The following is a 26,243-nucleotide window of genomic DNA, read 5'->3' on the forward strand; positions in this document are numbered from 1 at the left end:
TCCTCATCTCCCTTCATGACCTCCCCTCTCTCTTTTTCTTTTACACTCTCAAGTGACTGTCCACATGCTAATGTGTTTGTAGATAGCACACAGTGACTGAGAGAGGCCATTAGAGAGTGTACCGGCTGCCAATGGTAGCATTGCGTCCAGGACATCCAGGACGGTGCAAATGCTGGTGTTAGCATTTGTCAGCAGTATGTACATGGGTGTGTATAAACGTGTTGGTGTGTGTGTATGTATGTGGTTTACTAATTGCTGAATGTCCGTGTCCATGTGCCTATATATTCACTTTTATATTCTTGTAATGCTATGCACAACATTATGTACATGTATATATGTGGGTGTGTGCGTGGGTGTGTGCGTGCGTGCGTGTGTCTGTCTGTGTGCATGCAAGCATTAATAATGCTGGGCTGTTGATCACACTGAATGATTGATGACAGGGAGGTCATGGATAGAGCTCACACTGGCTCGTACAGAGGAAAGAATAAAAACTAACCCTGACAGCATCACGCTATATCAGTGTGCCCAAGCTGTGTGTACAACCAGGGCACTCTCCTCTCAACTGAGCACCATTTATTTATTTACTGTAGCTCCTTAGATCTTTACCATGTGGTAGGGCATTAGTCAAACCCATGCCCCATCAGCGGCAGTAGCATAGCATGAAAAATCTGTAACTAAAAGCACAAATACCTTGACTGGCATTTGTCGTGCATTTTTTATGCTCTGAATTTGTTTGCTCTCATTATTGTGGTGTTTCACAGTTACAACAATACTGAAATATTGATAACAGAAGTCAGCATTGATTATTGTATTTGTCATGACCTTACACAGCTGAAATCTTGTTCCATTTTTTACTCGCATACATACCAAGTGACTGACATAAATCTGGCTTTAGGCTTTAATCGATACACGTTATGTGACATGACGCCTTATTGATCTCTACTGAGAGTACAGTATACTTCCTCTTTCACCCAAATCAAAGAGGTCAGGGCACTGAGGAGCTGGTAGACAGCGACTGACGTGCTCAATGACACTACAGAAGGGCAGATGTGATGAGATGTTATCTGTGTTCTCATTGCAGTGTGTGACATTTTATTTCTTTTATCTAATGCATAGCAGTTCAGTATCATGTGATAACAGATGAGTTGCGTGCATTGTGAATAACTTTGGTAATGATTGACAATGACATTGTCATCTAGACAAACGTGTGATATGCTTCCCTCGAAATCCTTGCTTTTTAAGAGACAACACTTTGTGGCAAATGTCACTAGTTTTTCAGATTTTAATAACAGCAGCTGCCATCAGTGTGAGTGTGTGGGTGTCTGAATGAGAGACACAGACTCTAATTCCACCATCCAAGCATGCCTATGCCTACGCATGTCTACGTATCCACATAAACACATCCGTACACACCTTTATTTTCAGCACCAGCAGCCAGCGTTCTGCAGAACACTGCACCGCAGACGTGACAACAGCATGCACGTTTGAGCCAGCTTGTGCAAAGCTTCCTCTCATCCTCTCCTCCCTCCTCAGTGCAGAGAGCGCTCGGCTGGGATGAGATGTGAAGTGACAGCTGACTTTTGCAAGGGGGGAAGAGGTTCCTATGAGGTCTACACACGTAGGGGAGGAGAAAGGCATCCCTATATCCTCCATCACCACATTATGTTTGTCTATGTTACTGTTTGTTGTAGGTTAATAGGCTGAATTGTGGTTTTAGGTGTGTCTTTGTTGGATTTGTTGTGGCGATAATACATCGGTTAGAAACAAAAAGCTCTTATTTTCTTCTGTCCATACTAAAAAAGTAGCATAACTTTGTAAACGTATTTATTTATGCTAAACAAAATCGTTTTCTTCTATTAAGGCCATTTAACTTAGTGTGATATCTACCTTAAAAACTAAAGTAAAGAACCAGAACCACGTCGATGTGGTGGGTGAATCTTTGGTCCTTCATCTTTTCTATCTCTGGCATGTGAACCAGCTGCTATATTTGAGTGTGTGTCTGTGCCCGCCCATTCTGTACCATTAACTCCTTGCGTTTCTTTTCCAGGTGTTCAACACTTACTCCAATGAGGACTATGATCGACGTAATGAGGAGGTGGATCCTGTGGCCTCCTCCGCAGAGTACGAGCTGGAGAAGAGGGTGGAGAAACTGGAGCTCTTCCCTGTGGAGCTGGAGAAAGGTGGGAAAGAAAATCTAAGAATATTATATCATACCCATCATTCCCAGAAGACAGAATCAGCCACATGTTGGATTTATCTTTTTGAGACATTTCTATTTTCCTCTTTCTCTCCGTGCTGTTTCTTTGCTACTTTATTCATTTATGTCTTTAAAAATTCCCTTTTTCCCATTCTGAATTTCTGGCCCAGCCCATCTTTCCTTGAGAACCCTAAAACATGTATTATATTGCTCTTTACCATCCTGTTGCAAATCAGCAGTTCACTACATACCTCCTTAGATCACACTTAAAGACACTGTAGTGCACAGTTTTCTCCTGTTGCATTGTCTTCACTCGTCCTGTTTTCCTGTGTGAAAATCCAACACGGCTAAAGGCCTGAAATAGACTGACTTTACATTTTAAGACTTCACCATCCACCCTCTGTTATGTAACCCTAACAACCTGCAAATAATTAATGCAGGATGGAGATGGACAAATGCTACACTGGAAGGGAATTTCCCGTCTAGCACATTTCCTCTTTAAGTGAAGTCCAGCGTGTCTATTGTAAATGTTTCTTCTTCTCCTCCATTAATAAATCAATTGTTCTTCTCTTTGAGTGTATTTTTACACATATCCCTCGATCCACCTGACATCACATCCCCAGGAGCCATTTTGGGTGTCATTGAGTGGATCCAGGCTCATTGGAAAGTTAGGAAATGGAGGTCCTTAACCCTGCTGTGCCCCATCACATTCTTATAGAGACACAAGTATTTGTGCATTCAGGCTGAAATGAAAGAATGGATAATACATTCAAGTGCCATGTCTCAGCTTTATATTGAGTAGGTTTACATCAATTTAGAAAGAACTGTGTGGGAGATATAGCTCTTTTAACATAGAACCCAAACTTTATGGGTCTGGGACTGTACATGCTCACACAGTAACCATGTCTTCTGTATGTTTCCAGATGAGGATGGTCTGGGGATCAGTATCATCGGGATGGGTGTTGGTGCTGATGCAGGCCTAGAGAAACTGGGCATCTTTGTCAAGACCGTCATCGAGGGTGGAGCTGCTGAGAGAGACGACAGGTGAGTGCTGCTTTCTTATTGGATATCACCTCTGGGTGCTAAGTGATTCTGGAAACATTAAAGCAAGATGAGAGTGTATGAAAGCTCAGCCTGTCCAGGACTAAAGACACACATGTCTTGCAGAGAGATGCACACAACAATTAATCAGCTATTTTGTTTCCGTTCTCCCACCATCTTCTCTGCCTCACATACACAAACACTCATAAAACATACACACACACAGACACACACACACACACACACACACACGCACACACACACACACACACACACACACAGTCACACTCTGTGCCTGTCAGATTTAGCAGCAGGGGTTCAGATTAGATCCACTGGGAGAGACACAGTCTGGGACATGAAATCTCACAGGACTGTGCATGTGTGTGTGCTGTATGTGCGTTGTGTGAGAGACACGTTGCATTAGAGTGTGCTATATCTCTTGTATTCTGTGTCAGTTTGCAGGATTCGGTCCGTGTAAAATGAGAGACTGCTTTGCATTGGCTTCTATATTCACAGTGTGTCTATCCATTTCCCTGGATGGTGTGTCTGTGTGTTTTGCAGGAAAAACTGTGTGTCTGTGTGTTGTGTGTCTTTGTGCATTATAAAGTGTGAGCAATGCAGAGTAAGCACTCATCCAGGGCTAGAGGAGGTCACGACAGCTTCCGCAGCAGGCGAGCTGTGGTTCTCTGCCGCTAAACCACCAGCTTCTACCTCTTAGTGTGTCTGTGTGGTTCAGGTTCCCCATAAACAGATTTTAAAAAATGATAGGCACTTCCATTCAATACAGTAATAGAGCAGTAAGTACTGTAAGCTCCTCAAACACATTGGGAGCTCTATTGCACAGGGGTTGTTTGCAGTAGGTGTGTTTCCTTCAGGGATTAATTTTATTTCTTTTATATAAAAGCCGGGGCTTCCTTTTTCATAAACATGAGAGTGAGATTAGTTAAAATGTAGTGAGCAGAGAGACGGAGGAGAGGAGGAGTGAGAGAGGAAGAAAAAAAAAAACAGCTTGTTCAAAAGTGAGAAAAGTTGAGCCTGTTCTAAGATGACAGTTGCACTGACATGAAAAAGTCTAATTTCCCTCAGTGAGTGGGAGAAGTATGAAAAGTTGAGAAGATCAGAGGAAGGCTGTGCTCAAGTTCAAGTCCAATAAGATTCTACGACTGTAGATTTTAGCCTTTCTCTCTTTTATTTAAGATGAACAAAGTTTTACATTACTGCTCCTCAGTTCTCCACAATCTGTCCAATATAATAGCTGATTTGTTAATAATGAATGAATGCATGACTCAAAAGACAGGACCTGTGTTGTTCTTGTGAAACTATTTTTACTCAATTTGTAGATTCATGGTCAGTCCACCACTTTGGTCTGAGCTAAAATGTCTCAGAAACTATTGTATGGATTCATATGAAATATCGCAAAGTAAAAATAACAATGATCCAGAAGTTAGCAAGTGTTAGCGTGTTAACACACTGAATTAAGATTAAGACTAAGAACCTATTAAGCATTATGCCTGCAAAACTTCAGCATGCATTGTCATCATGAGCACGTTAGCATGCAGACGTTAGCACCACCGTACAGCCTCACAGAGCTGCTAGCATGGCTGTACACTCTAAGTCTTGTTTTGTTGTAGCCTGCATATTTTCTATTTGAACTGCACATATGTGCAGAATATACAATAAATATTCATAATTAACATTTATTTAGTTGACATATATTCACTTAATTTTAGGTAGTCACATTGTGCAGTCCAGTCCTGTAACCCATGTATATTATGAACTGTTTATCTTTTATTGTACCTAAAGCATCATTGAACATTTATTTTAGGAGATTCTTGGGATGAAGAAAATACCACATCGTTATAATACATGTAGTCAGACCTACTGTAAAAACACTCCATTTACAGTTCAGTTCAGTCTCAGCTTTGATCCCATTTGACACTGACCTTTCCACAAACACGCAAGCGCAGGAGAACGAGGAGAAATATTTCATCTTGGCATCTTTTTAAAATGTTTTGTTAGTGTAGTTCAGCTTTATGTTGTGTTTAAACATGAGGATTCGTACCTGAATGAGATGATGGAAAAGGAATCATCCTCATGATACATTTCAAAATAAACTTTGATCACAATATGACAGAAATAAAATGAAGACTTGGGATAATGGTGTCTTGGTAACAATAAATATTGTCTAACTTGGGCACATTCATTTGCCCTCTTAAGTGCTAACACTCACACGCATTCTCACACTCACGGGGGAGGAGTCAATAGCCAGAATGTAATTTCCTTCCATCATTACCTCTTCAGCTATAGGGCTCTCTCTCTCTCTTGTTGAGTCTGACTGAATGGTCTGACGCACACAGACACACACTCACAAGCAGACAGATAGATGGGCTTTGCTGTGGCTCACTGTTACATCTAGTGCTGATGACCCTTGATGTGTGTGCACTGTGCTGAGATGTGTGTGTACGTGTGTGTGTGTGTGTGTGTGTGTGTGCATGCATGTATGTTTATTTTGATTTACTTGCATTATCTTCCTTTGTTGTTTGTGTGTGTTGGTTTTTCTTACTGGCTTTGCTTGGCAGATGCCGGCCTCAGCCACATAAAGCCAGATTAAGATGTTAGGAGCTGTGAAGGTCAGAAAAGCATCTGAGCTGCTCAGTGACAGACCACCAGCTCGCTCTCTGTCTACCTGACAGACTGATGTGCCTCTATGCATCTCATGACAGCTCTGTTTGATGTGTTGGGTGTCATGGTCCTATTAAATCCTGCTCTGCAGCTGCTGAGTGTCGTGACAGACGGAAAGAACACTGGTTACTGCGGTTGATTTTGACTTTGCAGTTTTTGGAGCTTAATCCACTCAAGGTACTAAAAGAAAGGATATCTCAGCCTCTTCTGCATCCGTTCCTTAATTTAAATCTGTCTTTTGTGAGTCCATCATGTTTATGCAAGTGCAACTCTAGATAAGCTGAGCATCATGCATCAAGAAAAATTGAGTTAAGAGGTTTTCATCGGTTAGTGGCAAAATGGTGCTCAGACTCCAGCATTCATAGAGATTTGCACCTGTAGAGAATGTATTCCATTATATTCAGAAACTGTGCACGAGACAAAATTTGTTTCTCTAAAACAGGATAAATGTGTGTGTCATCAATCTCTGTCTCTATGTGATAATTACACAAGAACAAAGTGTTGTTAAATTGTCTGTAGATATTGAAGTCTTTCATTTTTGCAGGCTTTTTTCATGTTATTACCGTTATGTTTTTACCCATGTTTTTTTGTTTGTTGATTTGTTTGCTTATTTGTCAGCAGGGTTATGCAATAAGTACTGAACCAATTTGCACTTGGTGCAGGGATGGGAGATGGTCCAGGGAAGAACCCATTACATTCTGGAGCCGTTCCAGTTAGAGGGTGGATCCAGAAATGTTTTTATCACTTTCCTTAAGATTGTGAGATGGGGCATTTTTTCCAACACTTTCATCAGTTTCTCAGGAAAAATGCATGGATCTTATGATCATTGTGTTTCATGACAAAATATTCATTCATGTAATCAGACTACTTCCTTTTTCTTTTTCTTTTTCAATTATAATAGATGGGCAGACATGTGTAGGATAGTTTGGCCTTGGTGGAGTTATGCTGCCATTCCAGATATTACTTGGACCAAATAGAAGCAGGACCTTTGCAGTGGAGCTGTTCGTTGAAAAATGATGAAAGTAATTTTTCGCTTTAATCATATGATGAAGAAATTATTCGAAACTCAGATTCAGATTCCTTTTAAGTCTGGTTTTTATGCAGATTTAAATTGAATATTTAGCAAGGTTGCTCTTTTAAGTGATTTGTTCACAATTCGGCTGTCATGAATAGTGGATCATCAGGAATTTTATTTATTTATTTAAGAACTGAGGTGTCCTCTCTTCGTCTCGTTGGACGAAATGAGAGAGCAGAAATGCTATCTGTGTTGTGGCTCAGGGCAAAATGCTAGTTAGCCCTCCTAGTTTGTTTTGAGCCTCATCTCTTCTGTCTCTTGGTTAGGCAATAGTCTGGAACTATCGCAGTGGAAATTTGTGACCAAAAGAGAGTCTGGCACTGTTGTTATGTGGAAAATAATGTGAATATGCATGATAAGCCAGTTTGTTTGTCCCTTAGTTCTCCTGCATCAGGCACAATGTATTTTGATGTTTATTCTTGTGGACCACTGGACACAGTTATTTTCAAAAAGGACACTGTGTGCGAGCTACATCAGTATCACTTTCAGCTCACAGGTACACACAGATGTGTGGACTCACAATGACACTTTTCATCCGTGTCTGCATCAGGATAAAGGTGAATGACCAGATCGTGGAGGTGGATGGGACCAGTCTGGTGGGCGTCACCCAGAGCTTTGCTGCCTCTGTCCTCAGGAACACATCAGGAGTGGTTCGGTAAGAAACACACACAAGCACAAACAACATAAAAACTCCTGCTGCTGAGGTCAGGTCATTATTATTAAAACAGTGAGATATCATTTAAGACAAATATCAGAACAAAGTGAATGGGATTGAACCCAAGTGCAAATATGTAGCTAAAGATTTTCAACTTAAACGTAAAATATGATTTAAGACTCACTGTGGATTAAATTAGATTTTTTTTTCATTGCATACATCATAACACTTTTTCAATTTTTCTCAGCCACTGATGAAGACCCTTGGATTACTATGAGATTATAGAAACCAAAGTGTGTCAAATGTTATAAGCCCCAAGGACCAGACTGCCATCGTACAGTGCCACACATAATTCCTAACAGCCTCTAAAAATGTCTTTGAAATTCAGGCATGACGTGTGACGTCTCTCATCTTCACTTTTCACAACCACCATGTGCTGAAGCTGCTTGTGCTGCTGTCACGGTGCAGAAGCTGCAGAAGAGCCACTTAAGCAGCCTCACTCAGTAAGGTTTTATTTGGCAGGCCCTTTAGCTTCATTATCATATCTGAGATAGGTGAAGATGTAGGGACGCAATATGTGACAGAAGTCTTCCATGTTTGACAGTTTAGCTGTTTTTGGAAGGGGTCCACTTAGAGCAATGTGGAGCAGACAGCACACACACACACACACACACACACACACACACACACACACGCACACACACAGCATGGCAGGAAGGCTTTGGCTTTGATTTGGAGAGCAAGCGCTGTTCTTGGCAACTCTGTGAGCCTGCCATCTCAGATTTCAGTTGTTTCTTGCTCTTGTATGGTTGGTTGTATGGTTGTATGGTTTAGTGATGTGTGCTGCATTGTCTGCTCTTGTCTGCCCTCTCTGACTCCTCTTTTTACTTTTCCTCTCTGTCACTGTCCCTCGTCTTCTTTGTCATGCTTCTACTTGACTTAACTGTGGTCCATCAGTCCATCCATAGACACAGCTGTTATATCACTATTGAATAATCCAGAGGCCTCAGTGTGGTTTTCAACCTCAGGCCTGATCTGGTCACCACGTTCTCTACGGGACTCAGCTGTGGAAAGATAAATGGTGGTGTGGAGGCTACTGTGCCCGGGGAAAAGCCGGTGGCTGAACAAAGACATGCCTAACAGTATCACAACAGACAGATGCTGTTTGCTGAACTAATATTGACAATGGGGGTTTTTCCTCATACCCGGATGTGGCACTAGAGGTGAGGTAGCCTTGAAAGGGCTCCACCTGTCAACTGTCCATCAATCTATGTATAAATAAATTAATATGAGAAATGCAGAAAGCTAATCTGCCTATTAAATATCTTGACATATTACACTGTATAAATGTTAATACTTTAAATCTAACATATGATAATACAACACTGTGATAATGTTTTAACAAGCTGTGATGATAGTTGTCGCTACTCACTATTATTTCTCCCAGAATCACCAGACCTGTTTTCACTCCTCTCTCCTCTCTCACTATTTCAATCTTCCTCCATCACATCTCACCCACTCACTCCACCACCACCCTCCTCCTCCTCATCCTCGGTAAATCCTTCCCTCTCTCTGTCTGATCACCAGAGGTTTTATGGCCAACTGTCCTAGATTTGCCATTTTAGCTATATTTAACCCTGACCTCCAGCAGCAAATCCTCCAGGTTTTAGTCAGAAGTTTCCCCTCAGCCCTCTGACTATATAAAATAGTGTTATACACATCACCTCAAGGGAAACACAACAGAAATATGCATTCAGTAACATAAAATAAAACATAAGATGCATGGCTTTGTTTCATTTACAGAAGATAGTTACTGGATTTAGACCTAATTTTAGCCCAACATGGCATAATGCACCTTTATTGGCTTTAAATGCACTCGTGCTAATTGTCTAAAGAGGCCATGCTGACATGAGTTTATAGCTGTTTTCCCTTTACAAAATACATTTCCTCCAGAACACACACCCATTACTAATTTAATTGTGACACATAAAACCATTCATTCTAATTATTTTCACCTCAATCCACTGATTCTTCTTCCCAGTTTTAAAAGAAGATATGTGTGTATACATATATATATATATATATATATATATATATTTATCATATTGTCACCAAATCCCATTAAAAGAACCAAAACTAACAGTACAAACAATACAATACAATAAAACTAAATGTATTGTTAAAAAAAAAAAAAGGTTAACGCATCAATGAGCCACACTGTTGCACCGGGTGACATGTTCCTTCATTATGATGAGCATGGGTACATAGTTTATTTTTAGTCAGTTGCACGCACGCCGTCCTACTGCCGTAAATACTCATGAGAACACCAAATGTGTATTAGTCTGCAGCTGAAAATAGGCCCCAGAAAGTGCACTACTTGCTCTCGTTTGAGTAGCGTTTACTAAAAGTGCCCAGCTGTTCCAGGAATTTATTGAGCATTTAAAAAAAGAAAAACTACATCTTCTATATAAAAAAATCAGTAAGGGTTAATAGATACACTACCACATTGATTTTGTTCTCTTTAATGGGATTTGTTAAAGATAAGAAAATTACGCAATAATAGTATCTTTATCCTTTACTATCATCTACCAGTTTACCATAAAACACTGAATGAAGAGGAAATCTCTGGATGACCTTAAATATAATAGATAACCCATCTCGACTGGGGTTGACCAGTCATGTCTGTTATGTATGAATATGTACTGACATCCTCGAACGGCCGTCAACCCAGCACTACCTACTGGAGAAGACACATGTCCTGTAGCTCTCCCTCCTTTTCTTTTTTTTTTTTTTTAAATGAAGCTCCTGCATCATACTGTATATTTAACACAAGGCATGTCTGTATTAATCGGAGCAAATGAGATCAGTAGTGAAGGTTTCTGCAGTTGAGCTGAAGCAGCGCTGTGTGTGGCAGCCCCAGAACAGCGGGATGCATGGAGGCACCAAGACATACTCCCCATGCGTGAGGAGAAAGGCGGTTTCCAGGTCAGCTGCTCCTCAGACCTCCTTGCTGTCCAAAGGCTCGTTCCAGTACACTACTTAGCCGGGGCCCTCTCTAGATCTCTTCTTTTTTACGTACTCTCTCTGTCCTGCCCTTCGGTTGTTCCTTCTCATGTAGATCAAATACGCCTCTCTGCTGGAGCGTAAGGCCTTTTCTACATCGCCTTTAGAAATATATGAAAGAGCTCTCGGGAACTGAATTCACTTGATTAGGCCCTATCTCGAATCCACTCTCTCTCTCTCTTTCTGTCCGTCTCCCTCTCTCACTCTAACACACTAACTCACACACATACAGCTGATAGGAGCATGCTCATATTTACAGAGTAATAGGGCCCCTGCTGGCTTGGAAATTTCCTGGAATAGGTCAGAGAAATTCTGATCCATCGGTGCTTGCTTTTATCAGAATTACGAGAAGAATACATTAGAGATGATATTATGAATTTTACTCTCAATGACAGAGCCATTGTTGGCAGTGAAGTTACCAAGGAGGGAGGAACACACCGTTCTGCCACTTCTCTTTTTATTTTAGATGTATGATCATCTAAACTGTGCTCTTGAATCTAGGATGTCTCTCCTTCACTTACACACACGCAATTTAGAGGAATGCAGCATTTTTGGATGAAGTGAGCACATTTGTCAGTTTCTCAAACATCATCTTCTCCTCTTTCTCCTTATCTTCCTCATTCTTTTCTGAATGTGAAATGTACTGTAGCTATCCCATGTTCAACTACAGTAGTTAGTAGTCAGTGGCTTGGAGGCACAGTCAGTGGCTTTCTCCATTTAGTTCCATGCCAGGATAATAACAGGCTGCCTGGCCGAGCCGACCGTCTTCTCACATTATTATGTGTGTCCCGTCTCCCTGCCCTGCCCTGCCCTGATACGTCAGCAGATATTGCTGTCGTTGCTATGTGTCTGTGGACCTTGCTGCTGTCAAACAGTGATTACTGTGGTAAACTCTCTGCACAAATACACACCACTATGAGAAAATAGACAGAAAACAAGAAATTTGGGCAGAGGTTTGGCAAATAAAACATGCTTATGAGTTAAAACTATCAGATATCTATTTGTAAGTCTAAAATCTGTGATTTTTTTTTTCATTTATTCAAAGTTACTGTCCCATTTTTAAACATTTATAGCACAGTGTGAGCGTGTCTGTTAACATAATCAAATAGGGCTTAGATCAATGTTTTGGTTTTTTTTTTGCATTTATCAGAGACTACATTTCCCATAAGTCCTTTCATTTCCTCTAGCAACACTTTGATTTAGAAGCAGATTTTCTTTTTATACCTCCGCACTGGTGATAGCCAATAGGTATTATGTTTTCAGGTTGTCCATCTGTTGGTCGGTCTGTCTGTCCGTCCCATTCTCGTGAATGAGATATCTCTGTAACACCTTGATGGAATTTTTTAAAATTTGGTTCACTCGGACTCAATGATGAATTGATTAGATTTTGGTTGTCAACCTGATGTCACAAAACATGTGTTAGCCATAAGAACTTATTATGACACAGTCTAACACAAATGTCTAATAGGATGTTCTGCAAAAACACTTCTGGCCATTATTCAGTGCTGTAACTCAGGAACAGAAGGGGAGGTAGTGACTGTATTTCCTGCTACTTGGTGGAGGCATAGATCTAGTTTTTCTTTCTTTTGTTTTTCTCTTTACCAAAAGCATACAAAAGAAAGAAAGAAAGGAATGAAAAGAAGACACATTTTAATATCTTAAATCTTCTATATAATTGTTTATTCCAGAAATCAAAATTCTCATGTAAATGTCAGTTTTTCCAATAGTATATGAAGGCTGTGTTGTCTAAAACAATGCCTGTTTTTGCAGGTTTGTGATTGGCCGAGAGCGTCCGGGCCAGCAGAGTGAGGTGGCCACTCTGATCCAGCAGACCCTGGAGCAGGAGAGGCGACAGAGAGAGCTGCTGGAGCAGCAGTACGCACACTATGATGCTGATGATGACGAGGTAATGACCACAGACACCCCTGGCCACTGTACAGGATGCTACGCTATTAAAGGTGGAACAAAGAATTATGGATAGACGATATGAAATTACGTACCTTATAGACAAGAGTGGTTACAAGTAGGGTGATATACCACTCACTCAATTTGAAGAACAGATTCTTTGAACTTGCGTTAATGAAGCTTTGAGGTTCATCAGCGCTTAGTGTGCACACTTCTTAGAGATGATATTACATTGGAAAAATTGTTGTCATTAATGTAAAGAAGCCTCTTTTTCATGACAGTTGACTTGAAGTTTTAGCTTATTAACTCCATAAAACTGACTGACAGTAGGCTCTGACGCTGGCACACAAAACACTCTCTCATACAGAGACACACACACACACTAAGAGGATACCATGTGAGCTTCAGTCCTAGAAAGCATCACTCAGCGTTTCCCAGTCTGATTCTGCTGTTTATTCACAGCACGTTTAATCCACCAGACACTGAGCTCATGGCCCTGCAACTCATGCTTTTCGTGTGTGTGTGTGTGTGTGTGTGTGTGTGTGTGTGTGTGTTGTGTGTGTGTGTTTGTGTGTGTGTGTCTGTGTGTCTGTGTGTCTGTGTGTGTGTCTGTGTTTGTGCATCTGTGTGTCTGTGTGTGTGTGTGTGTGTGGTGTGTGTGTGTGTGTGTGTGTGTGTGTGTGCCCTGGAGACACACATGCACACATGCACACTCACTTTGTATATATACATGTAAGCGCACACCATAGTAAAGTAAATCAAAGTGTATCCTCACACACACACACACACACACACACACACCCACACACACGAAACAGCTGCACTCATGCATAGCTTTACATGCAGACACATTCACTCAGGCATCTCTTCTTGCTCCAACTTCATCAGTGTTGTTTGAAGTCTTTCATTTCCTGGTGGATGGTAGACTGAAAGCCCTCATGCATAAGGAACTCCTCTCTAGGCCCCGGAAGCTGATCCCAGCGCTCCCATAATCATGGCTACATATACATGTAACACTGTCAGCTCTTATTAAAGCTCCTATGGTGAATAAAGGCTGTAATTCAACCATTACGAAAGACCTAGGCATGCTTTGAAGAGTCATTTATTCACACAAGAAACGCCCCTTCTTCCATTTCCTTGCCGTCTTGTTTCCTGCTGTCCGTCATCATTTCAGATCTAGGTTGTATAATGAAAATCAAAATAATCTCGAGATTTTTTATGTGAATGATCACCCTGTGCCACAGATTCCCGCAAGGGCACATCAACATAAGAATGGTGATTGTGTTAAAATTGTTTATCCATACATAGTCTGCAAACCCCTGTAAAAACACACTTCAGATCTGTCACTGTGGAGCACCAAGGCAACCATAACTATACGTAACTGCCAATAGGGTAAATAGTTACAAAACCATTACAAAGATCTATGGGGCAATGAAAGGAACTCATCAATATTAATATCTCTATAAATATTTGATCAAGTTCTCACCAGGTGGACGAGGAGGGAGGTTATTTCTCACTCTGAGTGCTGCCTGGCTAGATGTGACAGACAGCTCTTTATTGGAGCTGGGGTTCAGGTCCCATGAGGAAGGGATCCTTCTTCAGTTAGCAATACACATCTCACACACACACACGCACACGCACACGCACACACACACACGTCAGCCCATTAGTGTGTTTGATTATATCTAATCTAACACACATGCATGCCCATCTGTCACCAGTTAAATGTGAAAACACATGGGAGAAACACACACACACACACGCTACATATTCTGTCAATCTAACTATTCTAAAAAAACAAACAAAAAAAAACAAGTGATTGAAAGTGCTGAAATGATTAGTCAATTGAAAATTAAGTGTCAACAATTTGATGAGCCACTTCGATTTTCCACTTTACCTCAAAGCATTTGAGAATATTCAGCTGTTCCCTGTTATATGATGATAAATGTAATATATATGGTTTTGCATGTTAAAAAATACTTTATATTTCACTATGTTCTGTCATTTTTTTATACTAACTGATCAATATATATCTATATATTATATATTATATTTTAAATCAAGAGGAAGAGTCTTCAGCCGTGCCAGCGGCTCTGTGAGGATGTACTTAGGGTTAGGGTTAAGTGAAATTTTAACATCGGCATGCTAACATGCCCACAGTGACAATGCTTTTTAGCTGGTATAATGTTTACCACACTCACCATCTCAGTTTAGCCTGTTAACACACTATTTTGATCTGATGATGGCACTAGATGTTCCAGGGATCAGCAGAGTTATTAGATTTTATCCTAAGAAGACATGTATACCAAACTTCATGGCAATACGTCCAGTAGTTAAGTTCTCAAGATATTTCACTCAAAACTACAAATGTGTAAATAGGTAAATAGTTGATTTTAAAGCTTTATAGTTGTAGCCCTTGCTTAAAGTGTGTAGAAAAGCTAGCTACTAGTTACCTATGAAGAGGTCAACAAGCGAAGACACCAGTCAATTATTGACTGTATCAAAAGATATTTTCTCTTGGGGCTGCAGCAAGATGGAAACGTGAACACACACACAAACACGGCGCTGTAACATATGGAACGTATAGTGAGATGGAGATGGGAAAGATTCTTGTGTTTTCAAAATGTGAAAATCAATGTCAAATTTTTTGTCACTCGACAATTCACACATCAATTCGGCCCTAAAATACAACTTTAGGTAATCAAATAATAAATAGTATTGCATACATATAAAGATCCATATACAATATATACAATTCTGTCAACGAGTCAAAGCCTCTCATAGTGGCGTCTGTGCACTCTCCCTCCAGTCAAGAGTAATCACAGCCCCTTCCTCCAGCACTGACTGTCAGTAATTATGCCAACACCATACCCATATTTGACATTCATGGTGCTGATCATCACACGCTGAACACCTTCCAAACAGCAGGGTTTCTCCTCAAATCGTCCCTTTCCCTCCTGATTGTTCTTGCAAGTGGGAGGAGGTGATCCATTAATCATATGCAAATTGGTGACTGCCCTCCCATGTGTTCAATGGTTAACTCCTCCTTCAGTAAATGGGACCTTAATGCTTAATGCTGGTACCATGGCAACAAACAAGCCCATTATGGAAATAGTACTCTTTGTCAACCATGCATGCAGTCAAATCAGGCCTGAGCACAGTCATCTTGGGAGGGAGAGAGATGGAGGGAAGTACAGAGACGTGGAGAGGATATAGGCCAAGATGATGAGAGGGATGAGACAGAGTGTGTGTGTGTGTGTGTGTATTTGTAGCACACGTGTGAGAGATCAAGGCTGAAAGTTTAACTAACATAACAACAGGAAGATAGAATTGTAGATAGATACATACAGAGTCAAAGAGATCTGGAGCCAAGTGAATCATCAATATTACATGCATTAATGCTCTACACTTTAAAACAATTTATTTCTTTTTACGTTTGATGTAGATGATAAAATTTATACATGGAACGTGATCATCTTGGAATGATTGATAGGAATAAATAAAGTCGAATAAGATAAGCTTGCATGATGCTTAGAGGGAAACAGAGATGCTTTCATAGAGTGGCTCCACTGGAAATATCAGGCTCTGTTGGTCATCAGCCAAAAACTGAATCAGCCGAACCATTTAGATCCAATGCCTAATGGCCGATGCCAACATTCAGTATTCAGTATTTTGAGAATCGGAGAAAAGAAAAACTGCCTTGGATACATGCAGCATAATGACGGCATTAGTGTCATATCACAAAATGTTGTCCATTTCAACCCTATTAAATCTTTTAAAGCTGTAATAATAAGTTGTTTCCGATTAATCCTATATTGCTAATATTCAGAATTAGCTCCATTAAAGACATCATTATGGGGTCAGCCCTCACTAGTTTTGACCTGTAACCTCTTCACACTTGAAGCAAGATGGTGACTAATGTGTCATAATAATAAAAAGTGACATCCAGATTTTGCCTGCATAACTTATCTCATGATTTATTTTAATAGAAATGACACTTGTGGCTAAGCATGCTGTCAGACCAATTCATTTTTGACAACATTTTTGGCTACTAAGTGGGTTAACTAAATGTTATATAACCAGTAGCATTAAAATAGCATTAGTTATGTAAAAAAGAAAGAAAAAAGAGGATGGCGTGAGGAAAAGGGAACATGAGGTTTCTGGTAGTGCCAGCAATGTTCAGCAGGTAGAGCAATGTGATGCTCTCTGACTGATGCCACTTTAAGGAGAGGTGGGAGATAGACAGATGAAAGAAGACAGAGAAAGAAAGCAGGAGGTAACAAATGGATGCTGCACTTGGATGGCTGGCTGTCTGACTGCCTGGCTGATTTGCAGCCTGAAGGGTGAATGCTATTAGCTTTACTGGATGAGGCAGGCAGTTCCCTGAACCCTATCCCCTTAGATACTGTTCCTACCCCCGTTGAGCTTTTAAGTCTTCAATAACAACAGTGATAGATTTACTGCTTGGAGTTTTTAGTAATTTTTGGAACAATGACTACGTGATTTCAAAAGTACAGACAAGCAACATCCTTATTTTATTTCTAGCTGGCAACTGTTAATTTTGCTGGTTGCACCTGACAACTGTCACTGATAGATTTTATTACCTATAGCTAGCTAGCTATTTAAGTTACAGAAAGCTTCATGAGTTGGTTGGAAGTGCTGGCTTGCTGGTTGACATTTTGATGTCTTGTCATTGTACAAATGTCAAAAGTGTAAACGTCAAAACACCAAGTCTTTAGAAAAGGATGTTTCATGGGCTGTTTTATATCGTTCTGAAGGGCTGAGCCTAAAGTGAGCCCTAGTTTATGTCTCTCACGCACTACCACTACCATTACAGTTGAGTCACAAAGAAAAGCACGTGACGACTCAAAAAATAAACACCCCCTGATCTTTGAGAAACGTAAAAGGTCATTTTACAGCACTTACTGTTATTCTGAAGTTATTTCCAGAAACCTCAAAGACCATCATAAACATCTGAATAAAAAAAAAATCTCTCTGCTGTAGTATAAAAATAATGTTTAACCTATTTCCCAAGTTGTACCACTTTTTCCTAAACCAAACAAAGGCATCAGCTGGAAATGCCATATCACCTTGCTCAATATACAACTGGAACCAAAACGAAACATTTCATCAGCAGTTATATTGATATATAATGGTATACTGAGGATTTCTTTTCAGTATTTTAGATTTTCATAAAGAAAAACAAACAAAAAAAAACAGAAAGGACATCATTTCCATCTTTACTTCTGAATTAGGAGGTAAAATTCTCCATTTTGCCTGCAAGATTAAAGGGAAAGTAGATATCACTCACATCCTTACATTTTGCTGTATGAATGAAGTGTATCTGGTACTGACTTTACGTTTCCTCTTAAAGCAGACAGGAGAGTACGCCACAGATGACGAGGAAACGGGGACAACAGTGGCAGGCGGAGAGAAGAGCATCGAGGTGTTTGACTTGCCAGAGACGGAAGACATCTTGTCTCCCTCGGAATTAGACGCCACTAAACTCTACCAGAAGTTTAGAGAGGTAAACTCATCTACACTTCCTCAGCTACAGATCAGTCCTTACTCGTAAATATCCCAAAGTAGAGATTACACAACTGATGGGAGCCCACTACATTTTTCTCTGTCACTGCTTTGAAGAATAAATTGCAAATATACCCACACACCCACTCGAATAACTTAGCTACACAAAAAATGTAATTCAATTAAACAACAAAAGACACCAACACAAAAGAGTCTGGCACCCCTGCTTTACCTGGCAGAGTTTTCCCTAATTCCTTATCTGGATGATTAGAGGCATGAATATAAAAGCAATGTGAGACCTATGCTCATTACATCTCAAACTACCCATGTTTGGTGAAAACCCACAGAGGAAAAGAAAGAGTTAACATTTGAAACATTTTGTATTTGAATTGATTTGTATCCTGATCTTGGCAACTCTTCTCACAATCGGCCTCTGAGAATAGAATCCCATTTTGCTCCACATTTGCTACCGTCACTAACAATGAGCTCACCTTAATATTACAGCTATAAAAATGGAAAATGGATTCACTGTCTGTTAAGTCATTTATGCTTTTTAGGCTGCCGCGAAGCTGGTAATATTGATTAAACAGTCCAGCACCGTTGGCACCGCAACACTTTCTGTAGAATGCCACAATAGCTGTATGACACATTTAACAAATGGCTTCAGCTACACTGCAGGCACCGCAGGGGATATCGAGTGAAACCATAATGTAATCCCTGGTGTCAGCATGTATGCATTTGTTCCATTTTCTCTGAATCTTGACCTCTCTCACCCCAAAGTGTAGCTTTTACCTTTTTTGTTTAAAGGGCAACTCCTCTTGGCTGTCTCTGCTGTCTTACACACCCCAAGGAGAAAAGAAGTCATGCAGCTGGGGAATAAGCCTTTTAAGCAATGAGATGATATAAATTGTTCTTGTAGCTGCAGAAGTGGAAAGGGAAAGGTTTAAAGCATCTGTTTTTAGCAAGCAAATATCTCTTAAGCTTACACATTCATCTCTTAATGTCCTTTTTTAAATATTATTCTCCAAATCCCAGTCTTTCAGTCTGCTCATTAGCACAGATGTTGAGCAAGATGATCTTGGTATAATCATCAGGCATCATGACATGCACTGAATTGTAAGTTTAGTATTTTGTTTGTGTGTATATTTTATTAATATTTGACTAAATTTGAAATCCACTCTTGACTCATTGCTTCATCTCCATAACCTGGCAGACCCAACAAAAGCCAGCTACGTGACTGAATGTTTGTCTAAGTCAAGATAAGCAAAAATACCTAATATGCTCTGCTGATCTATGAGAAAATGTGTTTTTAATTAATGCCAATGTATCTAGAATATTAGATTATAACTCTCAGCTTAAGCACCATAAAGCTTCAATTAAGTGTTGCAACAAGCAGATACAGGCTGTGCTGCTTTGTTTTGTTGTATGTAAATTCACTCAAGTGCTATTTAAAGGAGAGGTTAACATCTTTTCAAAATCTTTCTTAAAACATAACTCACATTCCCATATGTGCATTGAAACAGTTTTTGCTTGCTGTAAAATCATCCCTCCTGTTCATACTGTTCATACTCCTCTAATATAAGGGATGGGGACAAAATGTATTCAAGTTTATGAAGTTAATATGAGGCTTCAGCAGAGTTTGTTAAATCAGGTGGTTATCTTCCAAAGATATCCACAACAGTCCTTGTAGGACAGAATTCCCTCTATTTCATTCCCCAGACAGTGCTCCCATACTGAGCTGTTTGAATGTACATATGGGCACCTGACTTGAAAACTTGTGAACCAATTCTTTAAGGTGAAAAAAAAACTCCAGCTTCAAATGACAGTAGAAAGTATGAACATTGTTAGTATTTTGACACTTCAAAACTTTCCCTCAGCTCCCATTATCACTCCTCTTCCTTTTCTCCATTTCTGTCTCACCAACTAGGGCTCTCATTTGATCCCATTTTTGCATCTCTTGTTCCATATCAAGTTCTTTCTCTTCATCTCTTCTTCTTTTTTTTTTATTTCTGCTCTTTCATCATCGCACCCCTTCTCTGTGTCTGCCTCGAAATGACTGCTCATCTCAACTTCCATCCATAACTCCTTTGTCATCTCTCTCCAAGTCCGTCTCTCTTTCCATCTGAGAAGTTACACTTCGGAAAATACTTCAGAAAACTCTCTGGATTTTAAGGAACAGTTTTAGACACTACACTGGAAAAAAAGCAACATTTTGTAATGAAAAAAAGTCTGAATTTTCTAGATTTATTGCTATGCTAATGACTTTTTAAAACTATTTAGTGATTTATCTACCCCTATCACTTGCCTCTCCTTGCCTCTCCTCTGAGAGTGCGTGTCAATGCTGGAGCTGGGAAGCTGTCAGGGGAGGACAGGGTTGGCTGCCTCCGTCCGTCACACTATATCGACAGCAGAGAGAGCCTGCGCAGCCATGCATTTGATTATCTGACCGCCCTCTCTTTTCTCCCCTATCTTTTCTTTTCTCTTAACAGCTCCAGATCAAACACACAGTGACCGAGGCCGAGATCCAGAAGCTTAAAAACAAGGTAAGCGATTAAAACTGGCAGGGTGGGTGCTGGTGGGGAGTGCAACCGACGGAAGTTTGTCAGAGTTCAAACAATTTGTGAAAGGATGTGTAACTGTTGTCAGGATAGTGGGGGAGCAGGGTTTCATACTTGGGTGGGAAAGCTTCAGGGGTAGGTAGCAGATTATATCACAAAAACACACCTATTAAAGAACCTGTTTTTAATCAAATAGGTGTCTACAAATCTGAGATATCTTTCAAAACAAAGCAATAGATGCCTTGTGCATTTATATTTCAGCATTGTGTCTTTTAGTTTTCTTCTTAATGTTGTGTGTCTTTAGAAAGACCTAGTAGTGTTGCAGATTATTGCTCTTTGTGCCTACTTACACATCTGAAGTGTATAATTTATATGCTCTGTCAAATGTTAATGGCCTAATTTGATTAATTTCCAAATTAATGTGTCATCAGTCGATATGATTAAATCAAGTGGTGCCTAAAATGCTTTTTTTAGGGGTAATGATGGGTCCACTTATACAGAGAAATAAAATAAGGAATTTGTGGTCTGAAAGAAAACCTTTGCTCTAAAAAGAGCCTTTGTGAAACTTTTGTCTTCGTCTTTGTGAGTTTTTAAAATCTGGATTTGTTTTGGTATTAACCATACCATATGGTTATATCTGGTAACATGTGATATTGTTTATTCCAAAACATAAGATCCTTTTGAAAATTAAAAAAAACATGATCTAGGAGTCCTTATGCACTATTAGTTAAATTTACAATCCTATTCAAAGTTCCCATTTTGTAAATAAAGTAATTTTTGCCCACTTCCAGTTGGCATCAGTGGAGAGGGAGAAGCAGCGCTGGGAGAAGGAGAAGAGCCAGCTGAAGGCCAGCATCGAGGAGAACAAGGAGAGGATGTTGAAGCTGGAGAGCTACTGGATCGAGGCGCAGACCCTCTGCCACACCGTCAACGAACACCTGAAGGAGGCCCAGGCCCAGTACCAGGCTCTGGAGAAGAAGTACAACAAAGCCAAGAAACTCATCAAAGACTTCCAGCAGAAGTAAGTGAAGCCTGAGTTACAGTGGTCATCCTAGACTGTGATCAGGGATTGACGGAGGAATGTATGCTGACTATGACCTAATGTAGAAGGTGGAGCAAGATACCCAGTTAGGCCTTGGATCACCACTTGTTTTGAGATACACGTTTGGTGTTGATTCAGTTTCAAAATGTTCATGTCTACGCTACACGTAAGGTGCCAAGATGGTTGAGATTATAAAATAAGATAAGAGACTAAAACTGATCATGAATTCTCCTAATTTCTCTAATTCCCTTCCTCATTGCGTTTGGGAGAAAGACCAGAGAAAGCTCCAGACCGTTCTTTTTGCACCACTGATGTATCAAACATATCAAACAGAAGCAATTTAAGAAATAAGAATATAATAAATAAAAAAAAAATTTAAAAAAAGAATCATTTGATTTGATCAAAATCATTTGAATCATCATTCATCACTCCTGTGTGTTTAATTTTCAGGTCATTATAAAATCTTTCAAGTTATTCAGATGGAATTCAATTTTGATCATAGTAAAATGAGACAATCCCAGTCAGAATTGCTGCAGTCTATGTGTTGCTTTTAGCCTATTGACTTCCTGCGTCTCCGGGTCGGATTTGTGCGTTTGTGGGGTCACATGCATTTCAGTCTGCCAGTGTGTTTTTTTGATTCAGCCACAGTGGGATGATAAAATTAAAAAGTCCTACACATAGTGGCTTTAATCTAAAGAGAAAGACTGGTGAAACTCATTAATTACTTCAAAACAATATTAAAACTTTGTAAATTGTCTTGTCAGCTCCATAAAGTTCTGTGTCTTTCAGTCCAGACCAGTCCATTGCCATAGTTGAGTGCAGCATAATGCAGTCAGAAACTTCTGCTTACTGACCACTTAGAGTGAAACATCATTTGCACATCTATTGTAACTCCAACACTTGAACCATTTCCTAAATGAGGTCATTGCTTGAATCCTGCCATTAAATGTACGTATTCATAAATAATTTTGGATGAATTCCTTCATTATTCCTTTTACAGCGGCCCTCTCTTGCCTCAGTGAAAAAAAAAAAAGAGAGAAATATCTGCTGCATTTCCATCTGTGAGGCAGAGCGTGGCTCTTTTCATAGCCCAAGTCTTATCCCGTTTCAACAGTAAAAGCTGAGTTTCTTATTCTAATGCAGCGCAGCTCTCCTGCTTTGCAGTGCGTTGATCGCTTTGGTCAGTCCCATCACAACCTCTCCTGCTCAGCCCCAGTCTGACTGCCTCTAATTGGCTCTGGTCCTGTAGGCCAAATGGAAGCTAACTAATGAAACAAACTCTCAGTGCTTATCTTAAAGTAGAAGACTGAGCCGCACAGGAGAGACAGCGAGCTCCCAGACCGAGGGCAAAGCAGGCAGCTCATATTCTTAGGGATATGTGTGTATATGTGTGCTTTTTTTTGGGATGTCGATATGTGTTGCATGTATGTGTGTGTATGGTGTGCGTGTGTGTGTGTTCACTGTGAGAGGGGTCATAGTAAAATGAGTCACGCTGACATCCTAAAACAGCCTTGGCCTTATTTCTACAGTTGAGGGAGGGACAGGCCCAGTCACACATGGCAACACATGCTCACACAAATGCATCCTGTTTTCCTGTTTTCCTGTTTTATCACACACCTACTCAGCACTCTCCTCCCTCTTTTCCCTCCAGAGAGGTGGAGTTTATCCAGAAGGAGGATGCAGAGAGGAGGCGGCTGGAGGAGGCTGAGAAAGCTCACCTGGCTGAGATCCAGGGGCTGCAAGTCAGGGTAAATCAGCTCTTTTTAATCTCATGCTTTCCATCTTTCATCTCTGTCCTAACTGTATACCTCTCTGCTGCTTAGCTGTTCTGTCTGTGTCTTGCAAGATTCAGCACGTTGGCCTCTGAACAAAATAGAAATCCCTGAAGTGAAAATAAACTAATAACCAATGTGGCTCTTTTCTGTGCTTGATGATCAATAGGATTGTTGGGGTTTAGCTCTTCTCATATCAATCAAAATTGTGAAAAAAAGATCAGTAGCAGCACTCCGTCACTGCTGTTTTCCCTCTAGAAGACTATCTGTGCTTTTTTCTGCCGCATATAAAAAGGCTTTTCTCCTCCCTGGACAGTGACAGCAGATGGACTTGGTGTCCAGGGGCCTGTGGTTCGTTCTGCTGTCAACTGATTTTCTGCCTTCCTAGTCTTAAAACATGACAGTTGTGTTGTTTTCTGCACAAGTCTCAGGCCATGCCCCACAGTTGAATGGGTAGTCAACTTGACTGTCCCCTGCTATTATTCTCCACACTCAACACTCATTCTCCTACTGCACAGCACTGCACTGCACTGTACAGGGTGAATGGCACAGGTGGGAGTAAGTCACACATATGCAAGTAACAAGCAAGTTTCAAGTCTTAACCTTCAGGTTTCAAGCAGTTACTGTGTTGTTACCAAGTTACTGTGGTGAGAATCAAACAGACAAAGTCATTGCTCCGATCAAACAAGTCACAAGTCAAGTTTCTGACGATCAAACCAAGTTTTATTAAGTTAAATCAGTCAAAACCCAATAGCCATGAAAAGTTTAATTTTTATTTTCAACATTAATGAAAACTATTGCAGCTGCTTACACCTGATAGATCTTACTGATATTTGACATTTTGTGGCAATGTAGAGTCTGACTCGAAGCCACCCACTGCTACAATTATTTTTAGTCCTGTTATTACCTCCACCAAGGAGGTTATGTTTTTACTCGTGTCTGTTTATTTTTCAGCAAAAAGTGCTGAACTGATTTGCACCAAACTTGGATGGGACATGGGCCAGGGAGGAACCCAGTAATTTTGGGTGTGGATTTGATTAAAGGGTTTTTTCTTTAACACTTTCCTTCATGCACTCTACTGTGTGCCATTCTAGTTATTACTGTTACTATACATCTCTAAGTAGAACTTACATTGTGCCATGTTCTCTTTCCTCTTGCAATCCAAATGTTAGTATTTTTTGACTAAGCTCCCCTCAAGCTGCCCCCTCAAGCTGCCCACAACCCAGCTCTCCCCATGAGAGCTGGGTTGTGGGCATCGCACTAAAGATCATCCAGTCATGTTTCAAAACAAAATGTATGCAGCTGTTTTGACAGGTAAATGCCTTCGGCTGATTAACATTGATTGGTTCCTCTCCCACTACAGATTGCAGCATTAGAGTCCGAGCTAATGCAGCTGATGAAGCAGAACGGCATCCAGGTCAACAACAACAACAGCAACAGTGCTGAGAGGCTCAGTGCTCAGCAACACAGCCCTGTCAGGTCTGCAGCACCAGCCAGAGGTCTGTTTCTCTGAGAGGGTCATTATTATGATATTTCTGATATAAAGGAATAGTTTTAGAAATATGCTTATTCACTCTCTTGCTAAGAGTTAGATGAGGGAATCAACACCACTCTCCTGTCTATCCATTCAACAGGTGAAAACAGCTAGCTTGGCTCTGTCCAGAAGTAACAAAATCTGCCTACCAACACTACTACAGCTGCTAATGTTGTATCTCTGTCGTTTAATCTGTACAAAATCCAAAGTGTATAAACAGTTTTGTTCTGGTTTTTTTTCTGTTTTTTTTTGCTGAACTATTTCTTGGGTGGGTGCAGTGACAAGTGGAGTCTCCACTTGTTGTCTTTTTATGTTTTTTTTTTGGGGGGGGGGGGGGTTGAACAAACAAAACATAACCTGTTAATTATAGAGCTTTTTCGGTGCTTGTTTGTTGATTTGTTTTATCAACACAGCCAGGCTTGCGGTTTCCTCCTGTTTTCAGTCTTTGTGCTAAGCTAGGCTAACTGCCTCCTGGCTCCAGCTTCCTATTGAATGGAGAGCGGTATCGATCTTTCCATCGAACTTTGAGCAAGATAGTGAACAAACATATTCCCTAATGAATAGGGTTACTTCTCAAACAGCAGAGTAAGAGATGATGTGAGCATGACATCTGCATCCCCTCAAATTTATGTCAGAGAATATGGTTGTGAATAAACCTTTCCCCAAATTTCTGATTGTATAAATAAACTATGGACCTAGAAAGGTTGTTTTTCCTTAAGTTGACCCATAATACACCTCAACAACACTGCCATAACCATTTTTGTTAGCCCCTGCAGTTTATTGACCTGTCTTGCCCAGTGAAGGACATTGAAAAGACAGGACTGTCTTGTTCCACACTGTAAACAATCTCAGACACATAGTGCAATTCCTGCTTTCTTACACGTAAATCCTCCTCCCTCCCACTGCCTTAACCTTCACATGAACTTTCACCTCTGTCCCGCATTTCACTCTGTTCTTCGGCACACAAAAACAAACAAGCTATCCCCTTTGAGCACATCTGTCTGGCTTTGTTCTCCTCTGGTCTTTTTAAGCTCTGCTGGCTTTATTTCAGTGGCTGCAGCTGTCAGAGCAGAGTCTGCACAGAGAAGTGCCATATCTGAAACTGCACAGTGCAGACGGGATAACAGAGTGTTTGGATCTGCACTGATCCGAGTGACGCAGCCCATTATGCAATATTAAAAAGAAGAGTGGTG

General features: G+C 40.4%; 1 protein-coding gene across 6 annotated transcripts in view; it reads left to right on the forward strand.

Annotated features, from left to right (window-relative positions):
- The window catches only part of ppp1r9a (protein phosphatase 1, regulatory subunit 9A), a 52,372-nt gene that overhangs the window by 17,686 nt on the left and 8,443 nt on the right, over positions 1–26,243 (forward strand). For all 6 annotated transcript variants that reach the window (XM_056399963.1, XM_056399964.1, XM_056399962.1 and 3 more), the window contains exons 3-11: positions 2,048–2,180; positions 3,121–3,241; positions 7,546–7,650; positions 12,484–12,619; positions 17,993–18,145; positions 20,634–20,687; positions 21,494–21,723; positions 23,396–23,492; positions 24,880–25,015. In XM_056399963.1, the coding sequence (XP_056255938.1) occupies positions 2,048–2,180; positions 3,121–3,241; positions 7,546–7,650; positions 12,484–12,619; positions 17,993–18,145; positions 20,634–20,687; positions 21,494–21,723; positions 23,396–23,492; positions 24,880–25,015 (1,165 nt within the window). The remainder of the gene's footprint in view (positions 1–2,047; positions 2,181–3,120; positions 3,242–7,545; positions 7,651–12,483; positions 12,620–17,992; positions 18,146–20,633; positions 20,688–21,493; positions 21,724–23,395; positions 23,493–24,879; positions 25,016–26,243) is intronic.

This window comes from Seriola aureovittata, chromosome 16, assembly GCF_021018895.1.
Source record: "Seriola aureovittata isolate HTS-2021-v1 ecotype China chromosome 16, ASM2101889v1, whole genome shotgun sequence".
NCBI lineage: Eukaryota > Metazoa > Chordata > Actinopteri > Carangiformes > Carangidae > Seriola > Seriola aureovittata.